Genomic DNA, 22,958 nt, shown 5'->3' on the forward strand with positions numbered 1-22,958 from the left:
TTCATTTTATATATTGAATTTTCCTTATCGTTGTACTTTGAAATTTTTTTCTTGCAAGGATGTCGAAAATACGGCATCAAATTTTAACACGCTTTCGTTAGCTTGGTATATATTTATGTTTGTATGTAATGGAATCTTTGAAGATCATTTCCGCCGACTCAAGACGTCGGATTAACTCGAAAATTTGCACGTGCATCCATGACCGAAGAAAATACAATAATTTTATAACTTATCTATAAGTATCTTGATCAGTATCAACAGTAAAAATAAAGAATTAATTAAATATTAGTTCGGTTTGTTATTTAAGTAAGTTTTTCAAAATTATACAATTAAATATGTTGTTTTTATTGCTAGCACTAACGCTCGTTGTGAACAGTTAGTGAACTTATATAAAAAAAAGAAAATCATTTGACAAACGGAAGAAGAAAAGAAATTTAACAGCTTTTTCTTTGCCTATTGATATAGTATAAATTCTACTACTAATATATAAATATTACAAATTATATTCCACAATATAAATGCTATTCTAAATAATAACATAATTTCCACATTTATTAATATGGATTAAGAATTTTAGTTAGAAAATATTCTATACCAAAAATAAGTAAGTGATAAGTACAGAATTAATGTTTTAAGCCCTTTCTTGTTCGCCGCTCGGCAATGTCGAATGACAATAGGTATAGTACAGAGTTTTAACGACGAAAGTATAAGGAATTATTATTTTTATTCCCAAATTGTTTCTAAGTCTATTGAAGTCTGAAGTTATATTTTTAGATTGGTCCCATAGAAATTTCATAAAAAACGTTTCAGTGTTGTGTATTCTAAATTAAAAAGACTGAAAATAGTCATTCAAATAAAGGAAATCGCTTATTTGCTTTTTGTTGATAAATTAACTTCATTGGTATATTTTACTATTGAACTGAACTTGGCTTAAAATAATTTAACAAATTTTTATCATTTTTCCAATTTTGACTTTGTCTTTATTTTATACACACGCAAGACTCACGAAAATCTAAAATATTGGTAAGTATATGTACGAGAGATTTCGAAATTAGTTTTATTTATACAAACACAGGATAACGCACGTGTTATGGATTTCCGTCTTATGAACGTCTATTTGCCTTTGTGTAACATACTCCCTCTGTCTACGACGGGGATAAACGAATCACTGGAGGTGACAGAAATATCGTCGACACCACTCTATTCACTTATTTTCTATCTTATTTTACAAAGAGTAACATTTGATGTATTTATGACTTTAAGCTTATATAGTTTTATCTTAATATAACATATAATTCTTAGAAGAGACATATCACATAGAGGGGTAATCTTACTAAGTCTTGGTTGTGTTCAGTAGGTACGTAATTTGGTACGAGTACACGTGGCGTCTTATCCCTTAGGCCATGGCATATTCAAATGAGAAATGGTTAATATCTAATAGAAAATCAAACTTTTAATAGGCAGGCAGCGGTTTGGCTCTGCCCTGGCATTGCTGAAGTCCATGGGCGACGGTAACCACTCACCATCAGGTGGGCTGTATGCTCGTATGCCTACAAGGGCAATAAAAAAAGGGTGATAAGAATGTAACAAAAAAATGTGAATAAATAAAATAGAAAACTATGAAATCACATTGAATTTCAATGTTTTCAATTGTGCTAAGTTTATACGCGTTATTTGAGTATCTTAGAATAGTTGAAAGTGAGACCAAATTGGAACTCATTTAAATGAAATTATGTGAATTATTACTAAATTAACAAAATAATGTAGAGTTCTTTCAAACTATTCATTTCGTAAAGTGTTTTGCTATTACACAGGGATGGACTTTCGATTCAACTGATTTATAGATGGTTTTGTCATGGCTCATGAATTTCGGTATTACTCCTTATACTAACTATACCGAAGTACACTAGCTTTGAAGTCGTCGTGGCCTAAGGGATAAGACGTCCGGTGCATTCGTGTTGAGCGATGCACCGGTGTTCGAATCCCGGGCGGGTACCAATTTTTCTAATGAATTACGTACTCAACAAATGTTCACGATTGACTTCCACGGTGAAGGAATAACATCATGTAATAAAAGTGAAACCCACAAAATTATAATTTGCGTAATTACTGGTGGTAGGAACTCTTGTGAGTCCGCGCGGGTAGGTACCACCGCCCTGCCTATTTCTGCCGTGAAGCAGTAATGCGTTTCGGTTTGAAAGGTGCGGCAGCCGTTGTAACTATACTTGAAACCTTAGAACTTATATCTCAAGGTGGGTGGCGCATTTACTTTGTGGATGTCTATGAGTTCCAGTAACCACTTAACACCAGGTGGGCTGTGAGCTCGTCCACCCATCTAAGCAAAAAAAAAAAAACACTAAAACAGTCGCTGCCGACTATAAAAAAAAATTCATGCTCAATTCTATTGTCTAAAATAAAACACGACACCTCAACCTTAGCAAGCCTTCAGAAAGATAATGTACCTACGTGACGCACGGGAATGTAATTTAAAAAATGCTTTCGTAACATAACTTTGACACGCGCCACGAATTAAGGTTTTCTGGTATTTTTGTACGCAGGGTTCAAGACACGGATGGCTCTTACTTCGAAAGTTTCACGGCGCTGTCTTGGCGACAGGAGAACAGGCGGCTAGCAGCATTGAGACTGGCCGAAGCTAGGGCGGAACGCCCACCACCCATGCCCCAAGACCTTGGCCTGCCAAGTGTGTCTGCGCAACTTTCTCATAAAGAACATGAGCATTTGTACACTGAGGTAAGACAGAAGGTTTAAATCTGGACTTGGTTATGTTTTGGTAATTTAATTAATTAATTCGTATTTGCCACGTAGGGTTTTTATACAACAAAATGTTTTGAAAGAAAATCGAGATGGATCGCTAACAAGTAAAATAGGTTCTTTGTACTAAAACCAGTAATAATATTTAGAATACTACATACACACCTACATACGCCGGTATACGCGTGCTTCCTAGACTTGTCTAAGGCGTTTGACACAGTCCTATATGATAAGCTTTGGGACAAACTGGGCAGGGCGGGTGTACCGGTTGAGGTCATATCAGTGTTACAGGAATGGTACCACTGCCAGCGGAACCAGGTGAGATGGGCGGGAGCTTTGTCCGGGCCATATGGCATGGAGTGTGGCGTGAGGCAGGGGGGGCTGACCTCTCCTTTGTTATTTAACTTGTACATAAATGACCTTATCGGTGAGCTCAGCAGCACTCATACCGGTTGTCATATTGATAGTGTATGCGTCAATAATATTAGCTACGCGCACGATATGGTGCTGCTGGGACCATCGGTAGGTGCTATTCGTAAGATGCTGGCTATATGCGAGACCTACGCTGGGGAGCATGGACTGACCTACAGTAAAGCAAAAAGTAAAGTTCTGCTTTTCAAGGGTAAGTCAGGTGCACCTGTTCCAGTTTGTGTTCCTTCAATTAAATTATATGATGAGGAACTGCAGAGAGTGACCAGTTTTAAGTACCTGGGCCACATTGTAACGGATGATTTGTCCGATGACGCAGATTTGGAGCGGGAGCGCAGGGCATTGGCGGTCCGAGGAAACATGATTGCCCGTAGATTCGCTCGGTGCTCCTCCCCAGTAAAAATTTCTTTGTTTAAGGCATTTTGCCAATCGTTTTACGCGAGCAGTCTATGGGTGAATCATACTCAGCGGGCTGCCAGGGTCCTGCGCGTTCAGTATAACAACATCTTCAGGGTGCTATTGCGGCTGCCTCCCTACTGCAGTGCGTCGCAAATGTTTGCTGATGCCCGGACGGATGGCTATCAAGCTATAATCCGAAAAAAGGTTGCCTCTTTTTTAAGACGAGTGAGAGACAGTAGTAATGGCATCCTCGGGATGATTGCTTCTCGCGCTGATTGTCCGATCCAACATAAATGGATGTGTATAATTACCGGACAAGACTGACATATCCTTATTATTATTTTACTCTTCATTATGAAATGTGTATGATTTTCTTTTTTATTTTATTTTTTCTCCAAATTAATTGACTGATTGACATAATGATAGCTAATATTGACATAGAGTGGTTACTACTGTATTGATATAATTATGTGTTTCTAATTCATTTCCTTTGTATATTTAATTAATTGAATTAGTATATTGTTCATTTTCTATTTGTATTGTTGAACTGTTTGTGTGCTGACTATTGTATCATTATTATTTTATGGATTTTTTCTGAAATAAATGTTTTATTATTATTATTATATATAATTTGTATCATTATGTGATTTTCATAACATATGCGGCAATTGCAAACTACCAATGTTGTCTTTGTAATATTTCGTCAGAAACTCTCTTGTTCGTAATATGTAAAAGATAGGTACACATTATATCTATTAGAGCGGTATGTACATTGGCGTGCTTTATTTAAACTGTGGCGAGAAAACGTGACCAAACTCAAATCTCTGCCTAAACTAACTTAAGATTTTAGCTGAAAATTAATAAGCATAGGAGTAACTGCCATAATTATGCTTAAGCTCATAGTCATATCTTTTGATAGGTTGCTTTTTTATAGTTCACCTTTTTATATCAACTTTTTTTTTCTGATGGAATCTTCTTAGATAGACTGTTAATCACAAGTGATCTATATCGACACTTATAGGTCGTCAATGAACTGCAAGTTGAAATAAAAGTAATGGAATGTCTACGCGATGTGAATACGGCTTACCCTAATATTGATCTTACTGAAGCAGTTCTTGATGATGATTGACATGACAAGCAAAGGAGAGACAGATAAGGACACCCCAAATGGCTAGTAGTATAGGTGCTAAGAAAAAGAGGGGTCTAGCTAAAATCAAGAAACATGACAAATGATTTACATGACTCTGCTATAAGGAAGTCGCATATGAAACTGAAATTAAAATAGAATTTTTTTTTCTGTGCCAGTGATAAGCATAAATGTTGTATATCTGGATGCGTGTAAATAGTAGAAATCTAGTAATTAAAAAAATATTTTAAACATATTAAAAGTATTACTGTGTGATTGTATCAGGAATCACAAGTAATTACTAGAGTTCTTGTAATTTCCGATCTGCAAGTAAGATTCGCACTAAAAGCGCTTACACATTGAGACCAATGAAGTAACGTTTTCAATATTTGCTTACATTTTAGTACTTCGTTTACAGGAATATATTAAATTCCATTAACGGCTACAAGAGATGCTACAAATTTTCGCACCTGCATCCGTAGCCGCGTAACATTCGGATTAATTTTGTCATCTGTTTTCACATCACTGTGTGCTTTTTACGAATGCAGATTAATTTTTTTGTTGCTGGGATGGGTGGAAGATCTCACTGCCCATCTGATGTTAAGTGGTCACCGGAGCCCATCGGCGTCAACCACGTACATTCCACCACCTTCGGACACGAGTTCTAAGTCTAAGTTTAGTGGGCTCACAAGACGGCCCTATCGCCAATAATTACAGAGATTATAATTTTTGCCGATTTGATTTTGTATTGTAGGATGTTATTTCTTCACCGTGGAACTATTTCTTGAACATTTTCTTAGTAATATTTTTCACTGGAAAAATTGATAACTGCCTGGGGGATTCGAACACCAGCAAAGTAGCATCGTTCGATACGAATGCACCGGGCGTGTTATCCTTAAGGACGACGACTGTTTTTTTTTAATTCATTTTATGAAAGTCGCTATAATTTTTGTATTCGATTGGTGGACCAGCTCACAGCCCACCTGGTGTTAAGTGGTTACTGGAGCCCATAGACATCTACAACGTAAATGCGCCAGAGTGTGACGCGTGCCGTGCTTTACTCTCGTTTATAAAGTAATAAGATTTAATTCAGTGTTCATTTAACTTGCTCGCTTAGAACCAAAACATTTATAAATAATCAATATTTAGCATACGTTTAAAAATGTTCTATCGAACTCATGGTCTAAAATAACGCATTCACTCCCGTATTAGTGACTCCGGTAACCATACTTGTTGAACTCGGCAAAGAGTTCGACGTGCAACCTAATATAAGCATCAGCCCGCTGAGTTTCTCGCCAGAACTTCTCACCGGGTTGCGATTCCGATCCGGTAGTAGATGCATTTGCGAAGCAGCTGTCCTTGAGCTGTTAGGTCTCTTTCGGAGGCGCTAAGCCTGAGGCGCTTAGGCAGTTATTAGCAAATCCCACCCTTCCTGGCTGAGCTCTTGCTCGCCCACCTGTCCTGGTGAAACTGGAAAGACCTTCAGACCAACATTAATCCCTCGATCACAAAAAATAAAATAACGCATTCCAGTCTGAAGGGTGGGACAGCGGTCATACTATAAAATTTAAACTAAGACCTCGAGTTTTAAGGTCGGCAGCAGGATTGATGTGAATAACAAAACCACCGTTAATATTCAAATTGACGTCACCATGACATTTGAATAATGGTCACCCTATCACCCCGAGCGCATGAGTGCGTCCTGACAAAAATAGACTGGACGAAGTCACCGATCCGTGTGCCCTCACAACTGCCCTACCCTGCATCCCTGTGCACAATTTAAAAGACAATATTAAAAGCTGTTATGTGAAACATGTTTTCTTTCTTTCGCTATCTTGGTTTTACACAGGTTCATTATGATGGAATTTTATTCGATACGTGTTATAATAGGTATGCAGCGACTTTGCTCTGTCCCTGGTATTGCTCACGTCTATGGCCGACAGTAGCCAGTCACCATCAGGTGGGCCAGTCCGTACCGTACAAGGGCAACATTTTTTTTTTGTATCAGTGTATTGCGAAGCCGACTTAACCTAATAGGTGTATGGCTCTAATAAAAAAAGATGTGTGGTGTCGTGGGACACCGGATAGGAACGAAGGTCCTTATTATAAAAATATTAATTTTAAGTTGTATTCGAGGTATAAAGAAAATAAAACTGGAGGTTTCGCAACAACCCACGGTCATTCGGTAACGTGCGAACTTATTGTGGTACACTTCATTCACGGTTGTTTGCATAAGAGTTAGTCTATTGCGCAAACGAACACTGTGAGATCGTGGTCAATTAATGATAAAAAAATATGTTATTTTGTACGTTATTACAAAGTTAAGTCGTACACTGTGTGCATTACTTATAAAAATCTTACGTTACGGACGTTTTTTACCCTGGTTAGGGTACCGCTCAGCATCGTCCCATAAAATGTATTTAAATGGAAATAAAATGTATTTCGAACTAATGTCGAATATTACGAAATATTTTCAATATATTTTTTTTATTGCTTAGATGGGTGGACGAGCTCACAGCCCACCTGGTGTTAAGTGGTTACTGGAGCCCATGGACATCTACAACTTAAATGCGCCACCCACCTTGAGATATAAGTTCTAAGATCTCAGTATAGTTACAACGGCTGCCCCACCCTTCAAACCGAAACGCATTACTGCTTCACGGCAGAAATAGGCAGGGTGGTGGTACCTACCCGCGCGGACACACAAGAGGTCCTACCACCAGTAAAAATTTGTGACGAAGATACTACTGATATTTAATCGTTCAAAGTATTGAAAGCAACGTACGACATGAAGAACCGAATACAAAATAACAGAATAAAAACAGTATTTTCAAAGAACAGATGATGCTATTCTAGAAACATTGTCGGCATTATTAACGAAACATCCTAGTACACTCAGGCACGCAAACCTTTATCCCCTGTACGTTCCTAATAGTAAAGAATATGTTTTGTAGTTATTTGTAGTCGTGTTAAAAAGCAGCCATGCATGTTGTATTTTAGGGAGGTAACGATAAAGACAAGATCTTCCACTGAGCTGGTCTAATCGCTTGGTAGAACGACGGTTTTTGCGCTGTTTGTTATTGTTCGGAATTGTACATTGCAAACTTGTATATATGCAAAATTATCTTAAAAATGCCGTTAGCGGGATTAAGATATCTTTTTTTTATTTATTGCTTAGATGGTTGGACGAGCTCACAGCCCACGTGGTGTTAAGTGGTTACTGGAGCCCATAGACATCTACAACGTAAATGCGCCACCCACCTCGAGATATAAGTTCTAAGATGTCTGTATAGTTACAACGGCTACCCCACCCTTCGAACCGAAACGCATTACTGCTTCACGGCAGAAATAGGCAGGGTGGTGGTACCTACCCGTGCGGACTCCTAAGAGGTCCTACCACCAGTAACCAAAATCTATGAAATACCTTGTGTTCTGTGATAGCCACCAGCTACAATCATCATCATCATTCCTATTACCCTCTGCTGGGGCGTAGGGCTCGAATCAAATCTTTCCATTTACATACCAGCTACAATACTTCATATAAATTGAAATCACTTTCAAATTACACTTTATCTCTGTTCAACGTTTTTTTGAAAGATATGCAAGCCAAGAATCGCGTTGCGCCGCTTTTATTCCATTAATAAAAAGGTATTAGGTATTAACGAAAAGGCTGTGAGCGAGCAGCTGCGAAAGGCTGTCTCGGCTGATAAAATGTCGGTCGGTTCTTAAAATACACAATACCGAGTAAATTGCGCTAACCGAAAACAATTTGAAGGAATTTGTCCGAATTGTAGGCTGAAAACGGTAGATGCGAAAACGTTTATTTTATGTGAAAAAAAAAAGCCTGCGTGCAATCTTTTTAAAGACTATCGTACTGCCTTCGGTCTTGGAAAGTTGTAGACTAATGTAATCGTAGAAATAATTTAATTATCTTTAGGGTTTGATCTCGCGTTTTGTATTTATCATTGTATGTATTATTTTCGACATTTTAAACGCTTTATAGTTTTCGTGTGGCTAAGGTGTTATTCGTCGATATTTGAATTTTGTGGTAAAATATGTTGACTATAAACGTCAGGAATAATAATATAATAATGACAATAAAAAAAACGCGAGATCAAATCATAAAAGGAGTAATAATTATGAAACACTATAGAAAAAAGAATGAATTCGCAGAAACATCAACTAATTAGACTTGCAATCTAACGTGTAGTACAATACTTACAATCTAATATACTACGAGTATATTATGTATTTTTTTTTGTCTAATGAAATTTTGACACGTTTTAATATGTACTATGGGTATGTATGTGAATAAATATGTATAATAATATGAATATACATGTATATAAATTTTATATTATTTTATGATATTTTATTTTTATTTGGTATTGTATCGATACTTAGGTACTGTATTTATTCTGTGTTTATGTGTGTATAGATATGTTTTGTAACAATTTTTCATTTACACAAAATTCCTAACTCATTAGGTACTATACTGCATTGAGAACGCAGTGGGAGCTCCGGCTCCAGACGGCCAATTCGCTGCTTACAAAGAAGAAGTGATAGAATACGCGAGGCGTGCTTTCCGAATTTCACAAGAAGTTCACGCGCGTGCTATCCGCGCCGCCGGCAGTGAGCGACCACCTACTGTCGTGCTCGGCTGCTCTGTCATAGAAGCTGATGGACTAGAGGCCAAGGATGCCAATGGTTTGTAGTTTTTGTTCTTTGTGTATGAGTTTAACTATTTTATTAGTTACTAGTGGCCCGCTCCGGCTCCGCTCGGGTCTTTAATAAAAACGTCAACGATATTCGACGTTGTTCTATTTTTTTAAATAAAAGAACTCCTATTGTGGCGTAACTATAGTTAGACATATGCTGTCGCGACACTTGTTGTATTATTTACATTTTAATGTGTTCTACAAAGTCATAGTACATTATTTTATTCTATCATGAACAGTTTTAGCAGGGCACGCGATGTAAAGAATATTTTAGGTAATTTTTTAACTTCTTGGGTTACATTATTAGAGTTTTAGTAAGGATCGCTAATTTTTTTCAAAAAAGATTATAGCCTATGTCACTCGGAAATAGTGTAGCTGCCAAACAGTGAAATAATTTTTCAAATCGGTTCAGTAGTTTCGGAGCCTATTCAATACAAACAAACAAACAAATCTTTCCTCTTTATAATATTATTATTATTATTATTATTTTCATATGTTTCCCCTTTCTCAGTTTAGTCTGTCTACAGAGCCGGTGGAACTGTATTTACGGGCTTTGGGCCAAGTAATATACATTAGTTATGAGTTAATAATTATGCTAGTTTTTATTGCGTGTAGTAAGTTTGGTTTTCTTCAAGCTGCAGGAACTTTCTTACTATTCTGCACGTATTTAGGATAGCTGCCTTTTGTAGTGAAATAAATATGTTATCTTTTAAATCTAGAAGCTTTAAGCTGTTGTGGAAGTCCAGTGGTTGAGATTATTATTGGGACTATGTAAACGTTTTTCTGTTTCCAAATTCTAACTATTTCTTCTTTAAGTTTTGTGTATTTTGTCATCTTTTCTATAAAAGTTTTTTGAATGTTGTGGGTATTCGGGACTGCAATGTCATTATTGTAGGTGACTTTATTGCTTTTATCTTGTAAAGTGATATCCGGTTTATTGTAGTGAATCCTCCTATCGGTAAGAATAGCGCGATCATAATAAAGTTTGCAGGAGCTATTTTCAAGAACGGTTTGTGGTTTATAATTGTAGTATGGTGTGTTTTTATTATTATTATTATTATAATATTAGATGTGACAATCATCGTGACTGAAAAAACATTGGCGCCAAAATTTATTGTTACCAAATATATTAACATATTTTTTACGCGTTTTTATTAACTTGATCTATATTTCTATCTATCTATGTAACGGAATATTTTTATGTAATTCTCACCAACTTCAAGACGTCCAATTAACTTGAAACACCGACTTCAAGACTTCCTATTAACTTGAAGAATTTCACACTTATCAAGGACTGATGATCATATAATAATTTTATTAGTTTATTTTATTATCCTGACCAGTATTACTAGAATAAGTAAAGATTATTTATAATCTTTAGTTAGTCTTGCTAAGCGAAAAAAAATACATGCTTTACAAATATATTAATTATTATTATCATGCAGTAGATTATTAAGTACAATCAACTACATGATATTTTTATGCTTGTCTACTATGTATCTAAATGGATAAACCGAATAAAATTAAATTATGGTTGTCACCAAAGGATAGGTAGCTAAACTTAGTAATTTGACTGTTGCACCGCTGGTGTAGGATACGACAGATTCATGAGCTAAAAAATTGTTGATGCAGGAAATGACAGCGAAATCGATACCTGATCGAGTCATGAGTATAAATACTTTAGTAACAACATGTTATAAGTATTCACCAAAATACTAATAATTAAAAAACAAATGGAAAACATTCAACACTAAGAACTGTCAACATTGCCCTAAACACGTTATTACGGATCCTCCCGATCCATTAACGGTGCTTTTAGGTGCTTCAAGCACCGGTCACCGCCCTCGCCGAACCCGTCGCTCAAGACGAAGGGTTCGACGAGTAAATTAACCAATAAACATAGCCCGCTGAGTTTCTCGCCGGATCTTATCAGTGAGTCGCGTTTTCGATCCGGTGGTAGATTCTGCGAAGCATTGCTCTTGCTAGGGCCAGTATTAGCAACACTCCCGGTTTGAACCCCGTGAGCGCACCTAATCGTCAAGGAGAAACTGAAATAGCCTCTGAAGGTAGAAAAAAAACCTAAGAATTTCAGTGGGCGGTCTTCTCCCTTAAAGCCAAGTTTTCCAGATAACCATGACGTGAACAAGGATCTAAGGAAAGAAATGAAATACGATGTTAAAACGTTGTAACATTATAAAGGTTAAGTTTTAACACAGAATAACACAAAGTTGAAAGAATATCCTGGGTTTGGGCCGTTGAACTTCGTACACAAGTTTATATATACAACACAATGATAGCAGTAAAACTTGGGAACCTAATGGTATTATTGCGCAATAAATAGATGAATGTTGACATAAATAAATGGTAAATGAGGGTAGATGCTAGAAAAAAGACAACGAAATTATAATAGTACAGTGAGGACGTTTACTTTGTCGTGATGAAAATAAATGTAACCCTGTCAGAAAACGTTTGTTGTCTAAAGTTCGTTCAACTCTCGACGTGTTCTTAAATTCATAAATAATGAGTGTCGCCTTGAATAAATTTCGCCACTCTCTGGCATGATTCGAGTTGACATTTTGAATATTTATTTTAATAAAACAGGCCTAATGTAGCGAATCATTTTGTTATTAAGATCAACTTCGACAGATGGGATAGCTCGAATCCGGACAAATTCAATGTAAATTAAACTTTGAAGTACTTGAAAATTTAGCAAACTGTTTACGTAGTTTCTATCAGAATAAAATAATTTGTTTTGCAATTTTTAAAATACTTTCTATCTGCACAATAATAAACAAAAAAAAAATATGTGTGGTGTCGTGGGACACCGGATAGGAACGAAGTTCCTTATTATAAAAACATTAATTTTAAGTTCTATTCGAGGTATAAAGAAAATAATTATGCGGGTATACATTTTAATTTATGATTTGTTTTATTGATAAAAATAAAATAAAACTACTTTACAAAGTTATCAACTTTATTTTTTATTCACAATGATTTATAAAAAATATATAATAAAAATATGTTATTTTTTGTACATTATTACAAAGTTAAGTCGTACACTGTGTGCATTACTATTAAAAATCTTACGTTACGGACGTTTTTTTGCGGTTAGGGTACCCCTCCGCATGGTTCCTTAAGGAACTTCGTTCCAAAAATCTCCAATTTTTTTGACAGTTAATTAATATCGTTTAGTTGCTTAATTTTGTACGCGCAATAGTTAGATTAAATCGAATTATAAATGTACTCAATGAGCGTCAACGGAGTTAAAAGAAATCTTTTACTGACTCGACGCCTATATGTTGAACACCTTATCTGAATTTAAGACAAAAAAAACCTGAATGCAGTTCTGCCTCTCCGTTCGCATTAATTAACAATCCTGAGTTGGTTGCTTTTGTACAGGGTTACGTGATTTGCTCAGATAAAGCTAAACAATTAGTGATATGGGCGTTTCAAACGAAATAAAATTTAAACACACATTTCTTCATAGTTTTATAATTAATTAAAATTTAGATGGATAGAAAAGAATACGAAAATATTATCGCAACTTTCTTTTCAATTATATTTTTTATAACTTTGTGTGTTTGACTATGTAGACTATTATTTGTTTTATTGTTCATGAAATCGTAATATTAGGTTTATACCTATGAAGTTGCTGTTTAGTGCACCCAAAGCTAGTCATTGTTAAGAAAAAAAAAAACAAATAGTTCTATCAATAGGATGCGATGCCAGCGCAGCGCAGTTTATATATATCTATATATATTTTCCCCCTTGAGATATAAGTTCTAAGCTCTCAAGTATAGCTACAACGGCTGTCCTACCCTTCAAACCGAAACGCATTACTGCTTCACGGCAGAAATAGGCAGGGTGCTAGTACCCGTGCGGACTCACAAGAGGTCCTACTATCAGTAATTACGAAAATTTTAATTTTGCGGGTTTCATTTTATTACACGATGTTATTCCTTCACCGTGGAAGTCAATCGTGAACATTTGCTGAGTACGTATTTCATTAGAAAAATTTGTACCCGCCTGAGATTCAAGCACCGATGCATCGCTCGACACGAATGCACTAGACGTCTTATCCTTTAGACCACGACGTCTTCAAAAGTGTTACTTACTACTGTACTACTTAGTGTGTTATTCATTGAAATGCCAGTTATTGCATAATTGCAGTTAGAGTCGCAACACAAAACCTTAAAAGCATTTTGATAAAATCAAAATTTTAAATTTCATAAACTAAAAACATTACTTTCATTAATTCACAAATAGCTCATCGTGTCTATTGAAATAATACAAATGCAGTCGCGAGAGCTTAAAATCAAATCTCTATTCAGAGAAAACTTTGTTTTGACAACTCTACCAATGTTTATGAAAGTTGAACGCGTATTCAATTATATTTCTGAAAGTTACGGAAGAGCCGTGTACAAAGCCAGGTAGGTAGCCCCGGTGGCTTGTAGAAAATAAAATTACCTCGATTTTAACGTTTTTCGCTGTGTCTGAGAATCTGAGAATACTCAGCGAGATTTTAATAAATGAAATTTCCTTATTTGTCATAGGGTAAGTAATGGAAGTACTTTGATAATTTGAATACTCAGTCTTCAGTTTACTAGGTTTTATATTTAATTTATGTTTATTTTGATAATACTTGTAAATCTGAGGGTAACTATTACTATTTTCAACAGAAAAAAGTACAATCAAGGAATCAAAATCATTTTACTTAAAATGGTCACATAAATAAAAAATTAAGAAAAAATTAAATTACGTAAATATTTACTTGACAAGCTTAAAATTCAATTAAAACATATAATTCATTACATTCATTTCATTACATTACGTAAATCCCACGGCAAGTTATGGAAATGCGTGGCGTTTGTTATTTTTAAAGCTTTCGTTTACATGGATTTATTTTTTCCTTTTGTTCTAAAGCCAATCATAATGACACACTAACGACGTGCTTTTGTATTATCTCCCTAATCCTTTCGTTTTGGTTTGAAACATAAAACAGTAATAGGTACAGCTGTAACTTAATAGGTACGTACCTACGTAGGTACGTCATTCAGGGAACATATTATTATGTAATTTACAAAATTATTTCAATTTGACTTATTTAAGCACTAAAAAAAATACCTATTTCACAATTACATATTTATGCTCATTAAATAAATAAAAGCATATTGTGAGATAATGTGTGCTCAACAATATTCTGTCGTCACATGTCAAGTCATATTCCGCTAACCGCTTTATTGAAACTGATGAATCGTATCTACACTATCTACTTACTAAATTAAACAAAAGAAAAAAAATCGTATTTTTCTCGGTTTTCCCGATTGGTTGATTCGACTTGTTCATAATTAAAACTATTTTTACAGCTTAATCTTGTAACAAATTTTATTGTTTTTATTTTATTTCCGACGTTTCGGATATTTTGCCATTCCTTGGTAACGGATGAGTAAGCTGTTATTCGTCGATATTTGAATAATGTGCTGAAAGGAGAAGAAATTACTTGGCGTAAAAATTTCCTCTATTCATTCAACGATTAAAAATTTTCTAGTTCAAACCTGCATGACCGAACGTATCACAAATGTTAACTGTTAGAACGTTCCTATAATATAAGTAGGTAATAAAAGAAGCAGTTTAACTTTACTGCGATACAGATAAGGTTAAATACACACAGTGACATTCGGTTTAAACTTAGCTTTTTTTGAAATTCTATTTTAACTAACCTATTTAATACAGACCACACAGTATGTGTATGTCGAGTTTTAATGTGCATATTTCTATACTTAAAAACTTTATTAATGTATCCCTAAAATATTCCTAGGGTTCAGCGATCCATATTGCATGTTGGGGATTCAACCAGCTTCTTTACCGGCATCACCTCGTGCATCAGAGGACGAAGGCCGCAAGCACGGGTTCCGTCTCAGCTTCAAGCGAAGAGACGGTCGACAACAACGAGACAGTCTTGGTAGACTCCCGGCACGTTACATCCGAGCCACGAGCGTACGACCACATACGCTCTCACCGAAATGGAATGAAACCTTCAAATTGTGAGTGCCCAATCAATTCTCTCTGCACACAGTACGCCGAAATTGATTTCAGTAACGAACAAAAAATAGACGACGTCCCGCTGCCTTGTTTGCCTGGCCCCGATGTTACAGGAAATACTGTCGGAGCGTTTGCGAACTGTCCAATTTTAATGAGAAAACACGGACGAAATCTTCCTTTAAAATTTTTCTTCGAAAGAGTAATCGTAAATTTTCAAGTACCTTTTCGTAGTTTGATAATATAAGCGAATAAGCGATTCCGAGTAAGTTTAAGGTAAATAGAAAATGCCAAATGAAATAAATGTATTTTGTTATACGAAGTCTGCAATTGGGAAAACAGTTTTCTTTGCACTCTTTGCATACCACGTTTTCTGGTTTAGTGATATTGATGACATCTCATCGGATGTACTGCATCTGGACATTTGGGACCACGACGACGAGAGCTCCGTACTAGATGCTGTCTCTCGGCTGAACGAGGTCCGTGGAGTAAGGGGTCTTGGCCGCTTCTTTAAGCAAGTGTGTCAAAGCGCACGACAGGGAAGCCAGGATGACTTTCTAGGTGAGTTTAGACGGAAATAACAATATCTCATTCTATTTTTTACAAGAACCAAGGAACTTACTAGTTGCAGGGCCTCTCGTGAGTCCGCACGGGTAGGTACCACCACCCCGCCTATTTCTGCCGTGAAGCAGTAATGCGTTTCGTTTTGAAGGGTGAGGCATCCGTTGTAACTATACTGAGACCTTAGAACTTATATCTCAAGGTGGGTGGCGCATTTACGTTGTAGATGTCTATATGCTTCAGTAACCACTTAAAACCAGGTGGGCTGTGAGCTCATCCATCCATCTAAGCAATAAAAAAAAACAAAAAAAAAACTGTTGGCTGGACTTACGTTGTAGTTGTAGGTGTGTAGGTGGGCTCCGGTAACCACTTAACACCAGATGGGCCGTGAGCTCGTCCATCCACCTAAACAAAAAAAAAATGTCAGATACAATAAAAAAGGCAAGCATATCATAAATTGTCACCAGAATAGAATTTGTTTTCTTTTTGAACTCGGAAAAAAGAAACAGGAAAAACAATGTAGACGTCAATATGTGTACAGTACAAAACCATTTAATGGAAAATAAATGGCAATACAAATAAAAGCGGAGGCGTTTGTTTTGTTGTCGACGAAGTATGGCTAGGGAAGTGCTCCCCAGGGTACTACGGTAACTGACATGCCAACACATATATACATACCTGTCTCACACACAGTCCCACATGACCAGTGTACTGCGAAGCGACGTCATTATAATACTTTGTATTATAAAATACTTGCTTTTTATTTCTTTATAATATGATTTTAATGTTCGCATCCAGAGGGTAAAGAATTTTGCAATGTGATTTGAGGCTCGTGAAATCATAATCGACGGTGATAAGAGCGAACGCGTGACTTTGAAATATTGTTTATAATTTTTATTGCTTTTTATTGCTTAGAAAAAAATGTTTTTAAGCTATTGCATAGCTTTTATCGTGGGCCTTGAGCGCGGCGGAATCATGAAATTCCGTAACGAAAAAAACCTTACACCCCTCACTCCGCCTACCATGTAGTTCGCGTTCAACACATTCACACGTTGCGCTTGTGTAGTGTTTGTGAATAAGCGCGTGGCGTGACGTCACACTGCATGCGCATCATGAAAAGTCTGCCCATCTCTCTCTTGCGCGGTCTAGCTTATGAGTGTGAAGGGGACAGTTAAGGTTTTGCTTTTATTAATGTTTAATATAGCGTGGTCTTGTTTTATTATTGTTTTAATATTAAATTATGATTGTCTAATTATAATTGCATAAGTTGATAAAAAATGCTATGCAATAGCTTTACCGCGGCAGTTCCCGAGTGTCACAAATTGTTTTTTTTTACTAATGCAGAATACGAGGTCAATTTATTTATAGCATCGCATATGGTATGAAGAAGGGGAGGCTCTTTCGATAATATGTATAAGGCGAACCTTTCCATCCCGGCCAAGGACTCAATGCTAGGTTGAAATTAGTGAGCACAATAATAGTACTTGGTCAACTTTTTTTTTTATTGCCTTTGTAGGCAGACGAGCATACGACCCACCTGATGGTAAGTGGTCACCGTCGCTCATGGACTTCAGCAATGCCAGGGGCAGAGCCAAGCCGCTGCCTACATAGTGTAGTTCAGTGGTTTTATTATTATAGTCCAAAAAAAATTATCTAACTACGACTCTAATCTACGTAAAATTATTGTGACATTATTTCGTGTTATTATATTCATAAAGCACGCGAGATTTTCTTCATATTTTTTTCTTTTAAGCCATGGAGGCGAAGCTCACGTCCATCTCCTGTCAGATCCGCGTTGACATCCACTTTCACGCTTTTAACCGACTTCAAATGAAAAATCAGAAGGAGTTTCTCAATTCAGGACGTGTTTTATTTTCAGTTTCGAGATGTGTTTGTTAGAATTGGAAATTGGAAAGCTTTTTTCGGTTATGTACATCTAAACACTTCGATCAAGTCAAAACACGAAAGCTTATGAACTTCTTGTCAATAACTGCAGCATGCTGTTAATTTGCGCCCTTCTTAGCAAATTACGAATTCAGCTCGACAAAATTCACAACACAAATTCAGCGAAATTAATTCATTATTGATAAGCTCCTAATTAACAAGGCCAAGTTAGCTGATGATTGATTACTCGATTAAGTATTTTATTGTTAACTAGAAGCTCTCAAGACTAAGAGATCCTTTTGTAGGATAAGGACAGTAATTACCGCTCGTTAATGAGTCTTATTGGTGAAACATTGCTTAAATTATAATCAAGTAATTTGACTTAAGACTTGGAGACGCAATTTTGTGAAAAAAATACAAATGCGATGTATTATCTTGTTAAAACCTCTAAAAAATGTAGAAAATCGTATTTTGTTAATATAAATTTCATATTTAGATGTGCTAATGTGTCCAAACTAAGTGATATAATTGCGTATGTAAAGGTGTAAAGCGCTGCATTCGATTGTTTACAGACTGAAACTTCCCTTTCGGACCGCAGCATGTCAAAGGCTTTATTTGTTTAGTTGTCAATGACACTGTCTGTTACGTCAATATATGTACAACCCCATTCGCGGATCTGTCTCGTAAAATCTTTATGGTTTCGAGGTAATCGAGAGCGCGCTATTAACATCATTCACTTATATTCAATCATGTTGAATATATTATGGTTGTAATAATCGAACAATGAAAACGTATGACGTCATAAAAATTCACTCGCGCAGAGAAATTGTCTAATGTCTTACGTTTTATTTGGTCTCGAGATCAGAACAATTTATATCAATTTAGGTTCCGTAGGTAGTAGTCTACTTCTAACAAATCCGTGTGATTCTTCGTCGCCCGCTGGCGTTTATCAATGTCCATCAATCCATTTTGTGCCCCGCGAAGCCTCATGCTGTTTCTCTGTGCAGCCATTATAAAATCGTAATGGCGGCATAATGAGATGCGACTTCTTTTCGAAATATCTGATATGATTTGATTAACGAATAGGCACCAGCTTTAATGTTTGTTCGACGACCGGATTGATTTAATACCAGATGAAAATTATACGTTTGCTTGTACGAGTATTCAATAGAATGGATGTTATCTTACGAAACCTTTTGAATACCACGTCTCTGGATATGAATGTAATGTGATCACACGTTCTGTTCTGAGCGGTTTATGCATAAAGATGAAGCTCGCTTTTATTAGTCTCTTTTACGAACTCAAGCCCGCGTCTAAATTCGAAGCCGAAATTGGTTCACATAATTTTAACGAATAAATACAAATAAAGTTTGATTCTGTTTTTAGGTTCTGTGGTTACGTGAAATTAACTGATATGCGATTTCATTAGTACGATGTACGATTGGTTGTTTGAAAATAATATAAAACTTTTAAAATTTCATTTTAAATTTGATTTAATTAAAATTCATCTATACTGTTTACTTATTTGACACTGGCTAACATATTTTTCTGGTTGTAAAATTGTTATTAATAATATAAATATAATACTGTACACAAATGATTTGAAATAAAATACATTGTTACTTTTGCATGTAAAATTATCCAAAAAAATTATTTTTAGTAGCGTAAGAGGGTAGATTTTTTTATTTTTTAATGACGGCAAACATGTTGACAACGGCATGCTTTTTTTATTTATTGCTTAGATGGGTGGACGAGCTCACAGCCCACCTGATGTTAAGTGGTTATTGGAGCCCATAGAAATCTACAACGTAAATACGCCACCCACCTTGAGATATTCCTAAGGTCTCAGTATAGTTACAACGGCTGCCCCACCCTTCAAACTGAAACGCATTACTGCTTCACGGCAGAAATAGACAGAGCGGTGGTACCTACCCGTGCGGACTCACAAGAGGTCCTACCACCAGTGATTACGTAAATTATAATGTTGCGGATTTGATTTTTATTACACGATGATATTCCTTCACCGTGGAAGTCAATCGTGAACATATGTTAAGTACGTATTTCATTTGCAAAATTGGTACCTGTCTGCGGGATTCGAACACTGGTGCATCGCTAGATATACGAATGCACCGGACGTCTTATCCTTTAGGCCATGAAGACTTCCACTCACCCATAAGTACGCATCTTTATAAATACAAGAGACAAAGACAATAAATTGCAACTGCTGATCACAGGATGTGTGAACATACCTCTGCGGGAGATTCCGTCGACTGGCATCGAAGCTTGGTACAAGTTGGAGGCACGCTCACAACGCTCTTCGGTTCAAGGACGAATCCGCTTACGCCTCTGGTTATCAGCTCGTGAGGCAGGCCGCCACGACGACGACAATTGGCAACAGGTGCATTCTAGTGTTTCATCATTATCCTGCCCTTCTCCAAGTCACCTGGGGTCGGCGCAACATGTTTTCTCCTTCCATACTCTTCTATCATATACCATTTCTTCGCTTACCATATCGACTTTCACCCAATCTATCCATTTCTTCTTAGGTCTACCTCTTCCTCTATATCCTTCCACATTCATAGTTAACACTCTCTTACCAACCTCATTTTCATTTCGACTCATCACATGTCCATACCATCCCAAACGCGCACTCCTCAGCTTCTCTGTCACAGGTGCCACTTTCAGACCCTGCATTCTAGTGTTTATTTATTCATTTTTTATTGCCCCTTTAGGCAGACAAGCATACGGCCCTACCATACCTGATGGTGAATGGTTACCGTCGCCCATGGACTTCAGCAACGCCAGGGGCAGAGCCAAGCCGCTGCCTGAAAATTGTGTATGAAAATTGCTTTTACAACTGAAGCCGTTGTTGCTTAGTACTATTGTTTTTTACACGCAAACACAACGTTATTATAACACGACCATCAGTTATTGAATATACCAAAAACTACAAATCCAAACAACAGTTATGGAATTATACATATTTAGTGCTTCGACTTTACAACGTTATAAAATATCTTTATCTGCTATTAAAATGATGGACCTGATTTCCATCATCACAAAATGATAAAATCTACACAAATATTAATAAATTTGTGATTTTATATCTTAATTAATTTAACGATAGAAAATTACTAGTAGGTAATAGATTAATCTTCAAGATATCGTGTTTTACACAACTGTTCTAAAATCGCTCTGATCGAAATTTCCTTTTAAATTATAATACGATAAAACAGAAACCTTAGTAGAAACTTCAGTGAATGTTTTCAAGGCTATGAAATAGGAATTTGTGTATTTGTTAGTGATACTGTACTGCATAAATAATAATTGATACTACTTTTGTGGTTTAATCTCGCGTTTTTTCTTGGACTTATGTTATTTCCAACGGTTCTAAAACTGCACAGTTTTCGTGGTCACAAACGACTGTCAATAAGAAACGCTAGATTGGAACGCAAAAATAATTTTAATTAGATTTACTACTCGCAAACACTGATGGAAATGCATAAAGCATTAATTCAACAAAATTTAATTCTTGTTGTTATACATTCAATTGATGTATCCGTATCGTGAAATGCAGCAACATGATAACCGAACTAAAGAGTAAAGAAATTTTAACACTTGTCCAACTATGTTAGTGGCAAAAGGGGAAAAGGGGACGTTTGGAAAAGGGGACGCGACAAAAAAAGATGACGATTTAAGGATGGTAGGACTAAAAAGTAAACGATCGAAAGGATTGATGGTAAAAGAAAAAGGCGAACGCCGCTAGGAGAATTTTTAGTGATTCCATTTAATTTGCGTAATTACTGGTGGTAGGACCTCTTGTATACTCTAGGACCTATTTCTGCCGTGAAGCAGTAATGCGTTTCGGTTTGAAAGCTGGGGCAGCCGTTGTAACTATACTGAGATCTTAGAACTTATATCTCAAGGTGGGTGGCGTATTTACGTCGTAGATGTCCATGGGCTCCAGTAACCACTTAACATCAGGTTCTATCTAAGCAATAAAAAAAAAATGTTCGTGAGGTAATTTGAAGATTAAACCAGAATCATTACTGACAAAATACCGTCATTTAGTAAATTATACGGGTATATGATATTTTACTTGGTGCGTGCGGCTAAATGGACATGAAATCGAAAATCAAAGAACTTTTTCGCTCCAACCGACCGACTAGACATTAGTTAAATAAATTTTCCTCTCGTTTCATTAAGGATATACTTAAAATCTAATGTAGTTCAGTATGAAGTAAAACGAGTACTGTGTTCAGTAAACGAGAACAAAATTTGTACAACCCTAAATTCAATTTTGTTACATCATCCAAAATGTCAAAGGCATGATGCTATAAGACATAAAGAAGAGAGCTACCTCATCTTATTATGTAAGATGGGCTTAGATACAATAAAGAACGACGCAACAGCGAAATATTGTTAATATTTTGAGGCAGTGCACTGTTTATAAAAGGTTTTATTCGGTTTTTTGCAGCAAGCTATCAGAATCTATGTGTATGAATGAGTGGTGTATGGAACCTTTGTATAGCGTGGAATAAAACGTTATCGGCGAGACCGGCGGGTTGTCGCGTACGCTCGATCGCCCCCGATGTTATTTTGGTTCATGTTGGCTCTTTTATTTTCCGAACAACCCATAACGAGAATATAAATTAATCACCATAATATTGATTTGTAAATAAATAAAATTTTACAAAACGGCTTCCCGGTCTTAAAGCGTTACCGGTTAATAAAAAAATAAAAACAGGAAAATGATAAGGATATATGAAAGAAAAGAAGGAATATCTCTTTTTTTTCTGTTTATATGTAGAATATATAAAATGTTTTATAATAATGAATAAAAACACCTAAGGAAAACGTTGGAATACCGATGAAAAATTCAGCCCAACTCAATAACGTATTCAGTATACCAACTCAGCGAGTGAATCTCTTTTTGGCCCTCGTAATCAAGTGAGCGAGTGACTGAAGCGAAATTGAGATTACACGATAAATCCAATTCATTCCTCATTGGTGCTCTCGCTGTAAGACTC

General features: G+C 36.2%; 1 protein-coding gene across 1 annotated transcript in view; it reads left to right on the top strand.

Moving 5' to 3' along the window:
* Positions 1-22,958, top strand: part of LOC101747089 (BAI1-associated protein 3) — a 108,931-nt gene that overhangs the window by 43,439 nt on the left and 42,534 nt on the right. The window contains exons 4-8 of the mRNA XM_004931571.5: positions 2,559-2,751; positions 9,214-9,433; positions 15,263-15,488; positions 15,866-16,044; positions 20,163-20,326. Of these exons, the coding sequence (XP_004931628.1) occupies positions 2,559-2,751; positions 9,214-9,433; positions 15,263-15,488; positions 15,866-16,044; positions 20,163-20,326 (982 nt within the window). The remainder of the gene's footprint in view (positions 1-2,558; positions 2,752-9,213; positions 9,434-15,262; positions 15,489-15,865; positions 16,045-20,162; positions 20,327-22,958) is intronic.

The sequence above is a fragment of the Bombyx mori genome, chromosome 11 (assembly GCF_030269925.1).
Source record: "Bombyx mori chromosome 11, ASM3026992v2".
Taxonomy (NCBI): domain Eukaryota; kingdom Metazoa; phylum Arthropoda; class Insecta; order Lepidoptera; family Bombycidae; genus Bombyx; species Bombyx mori.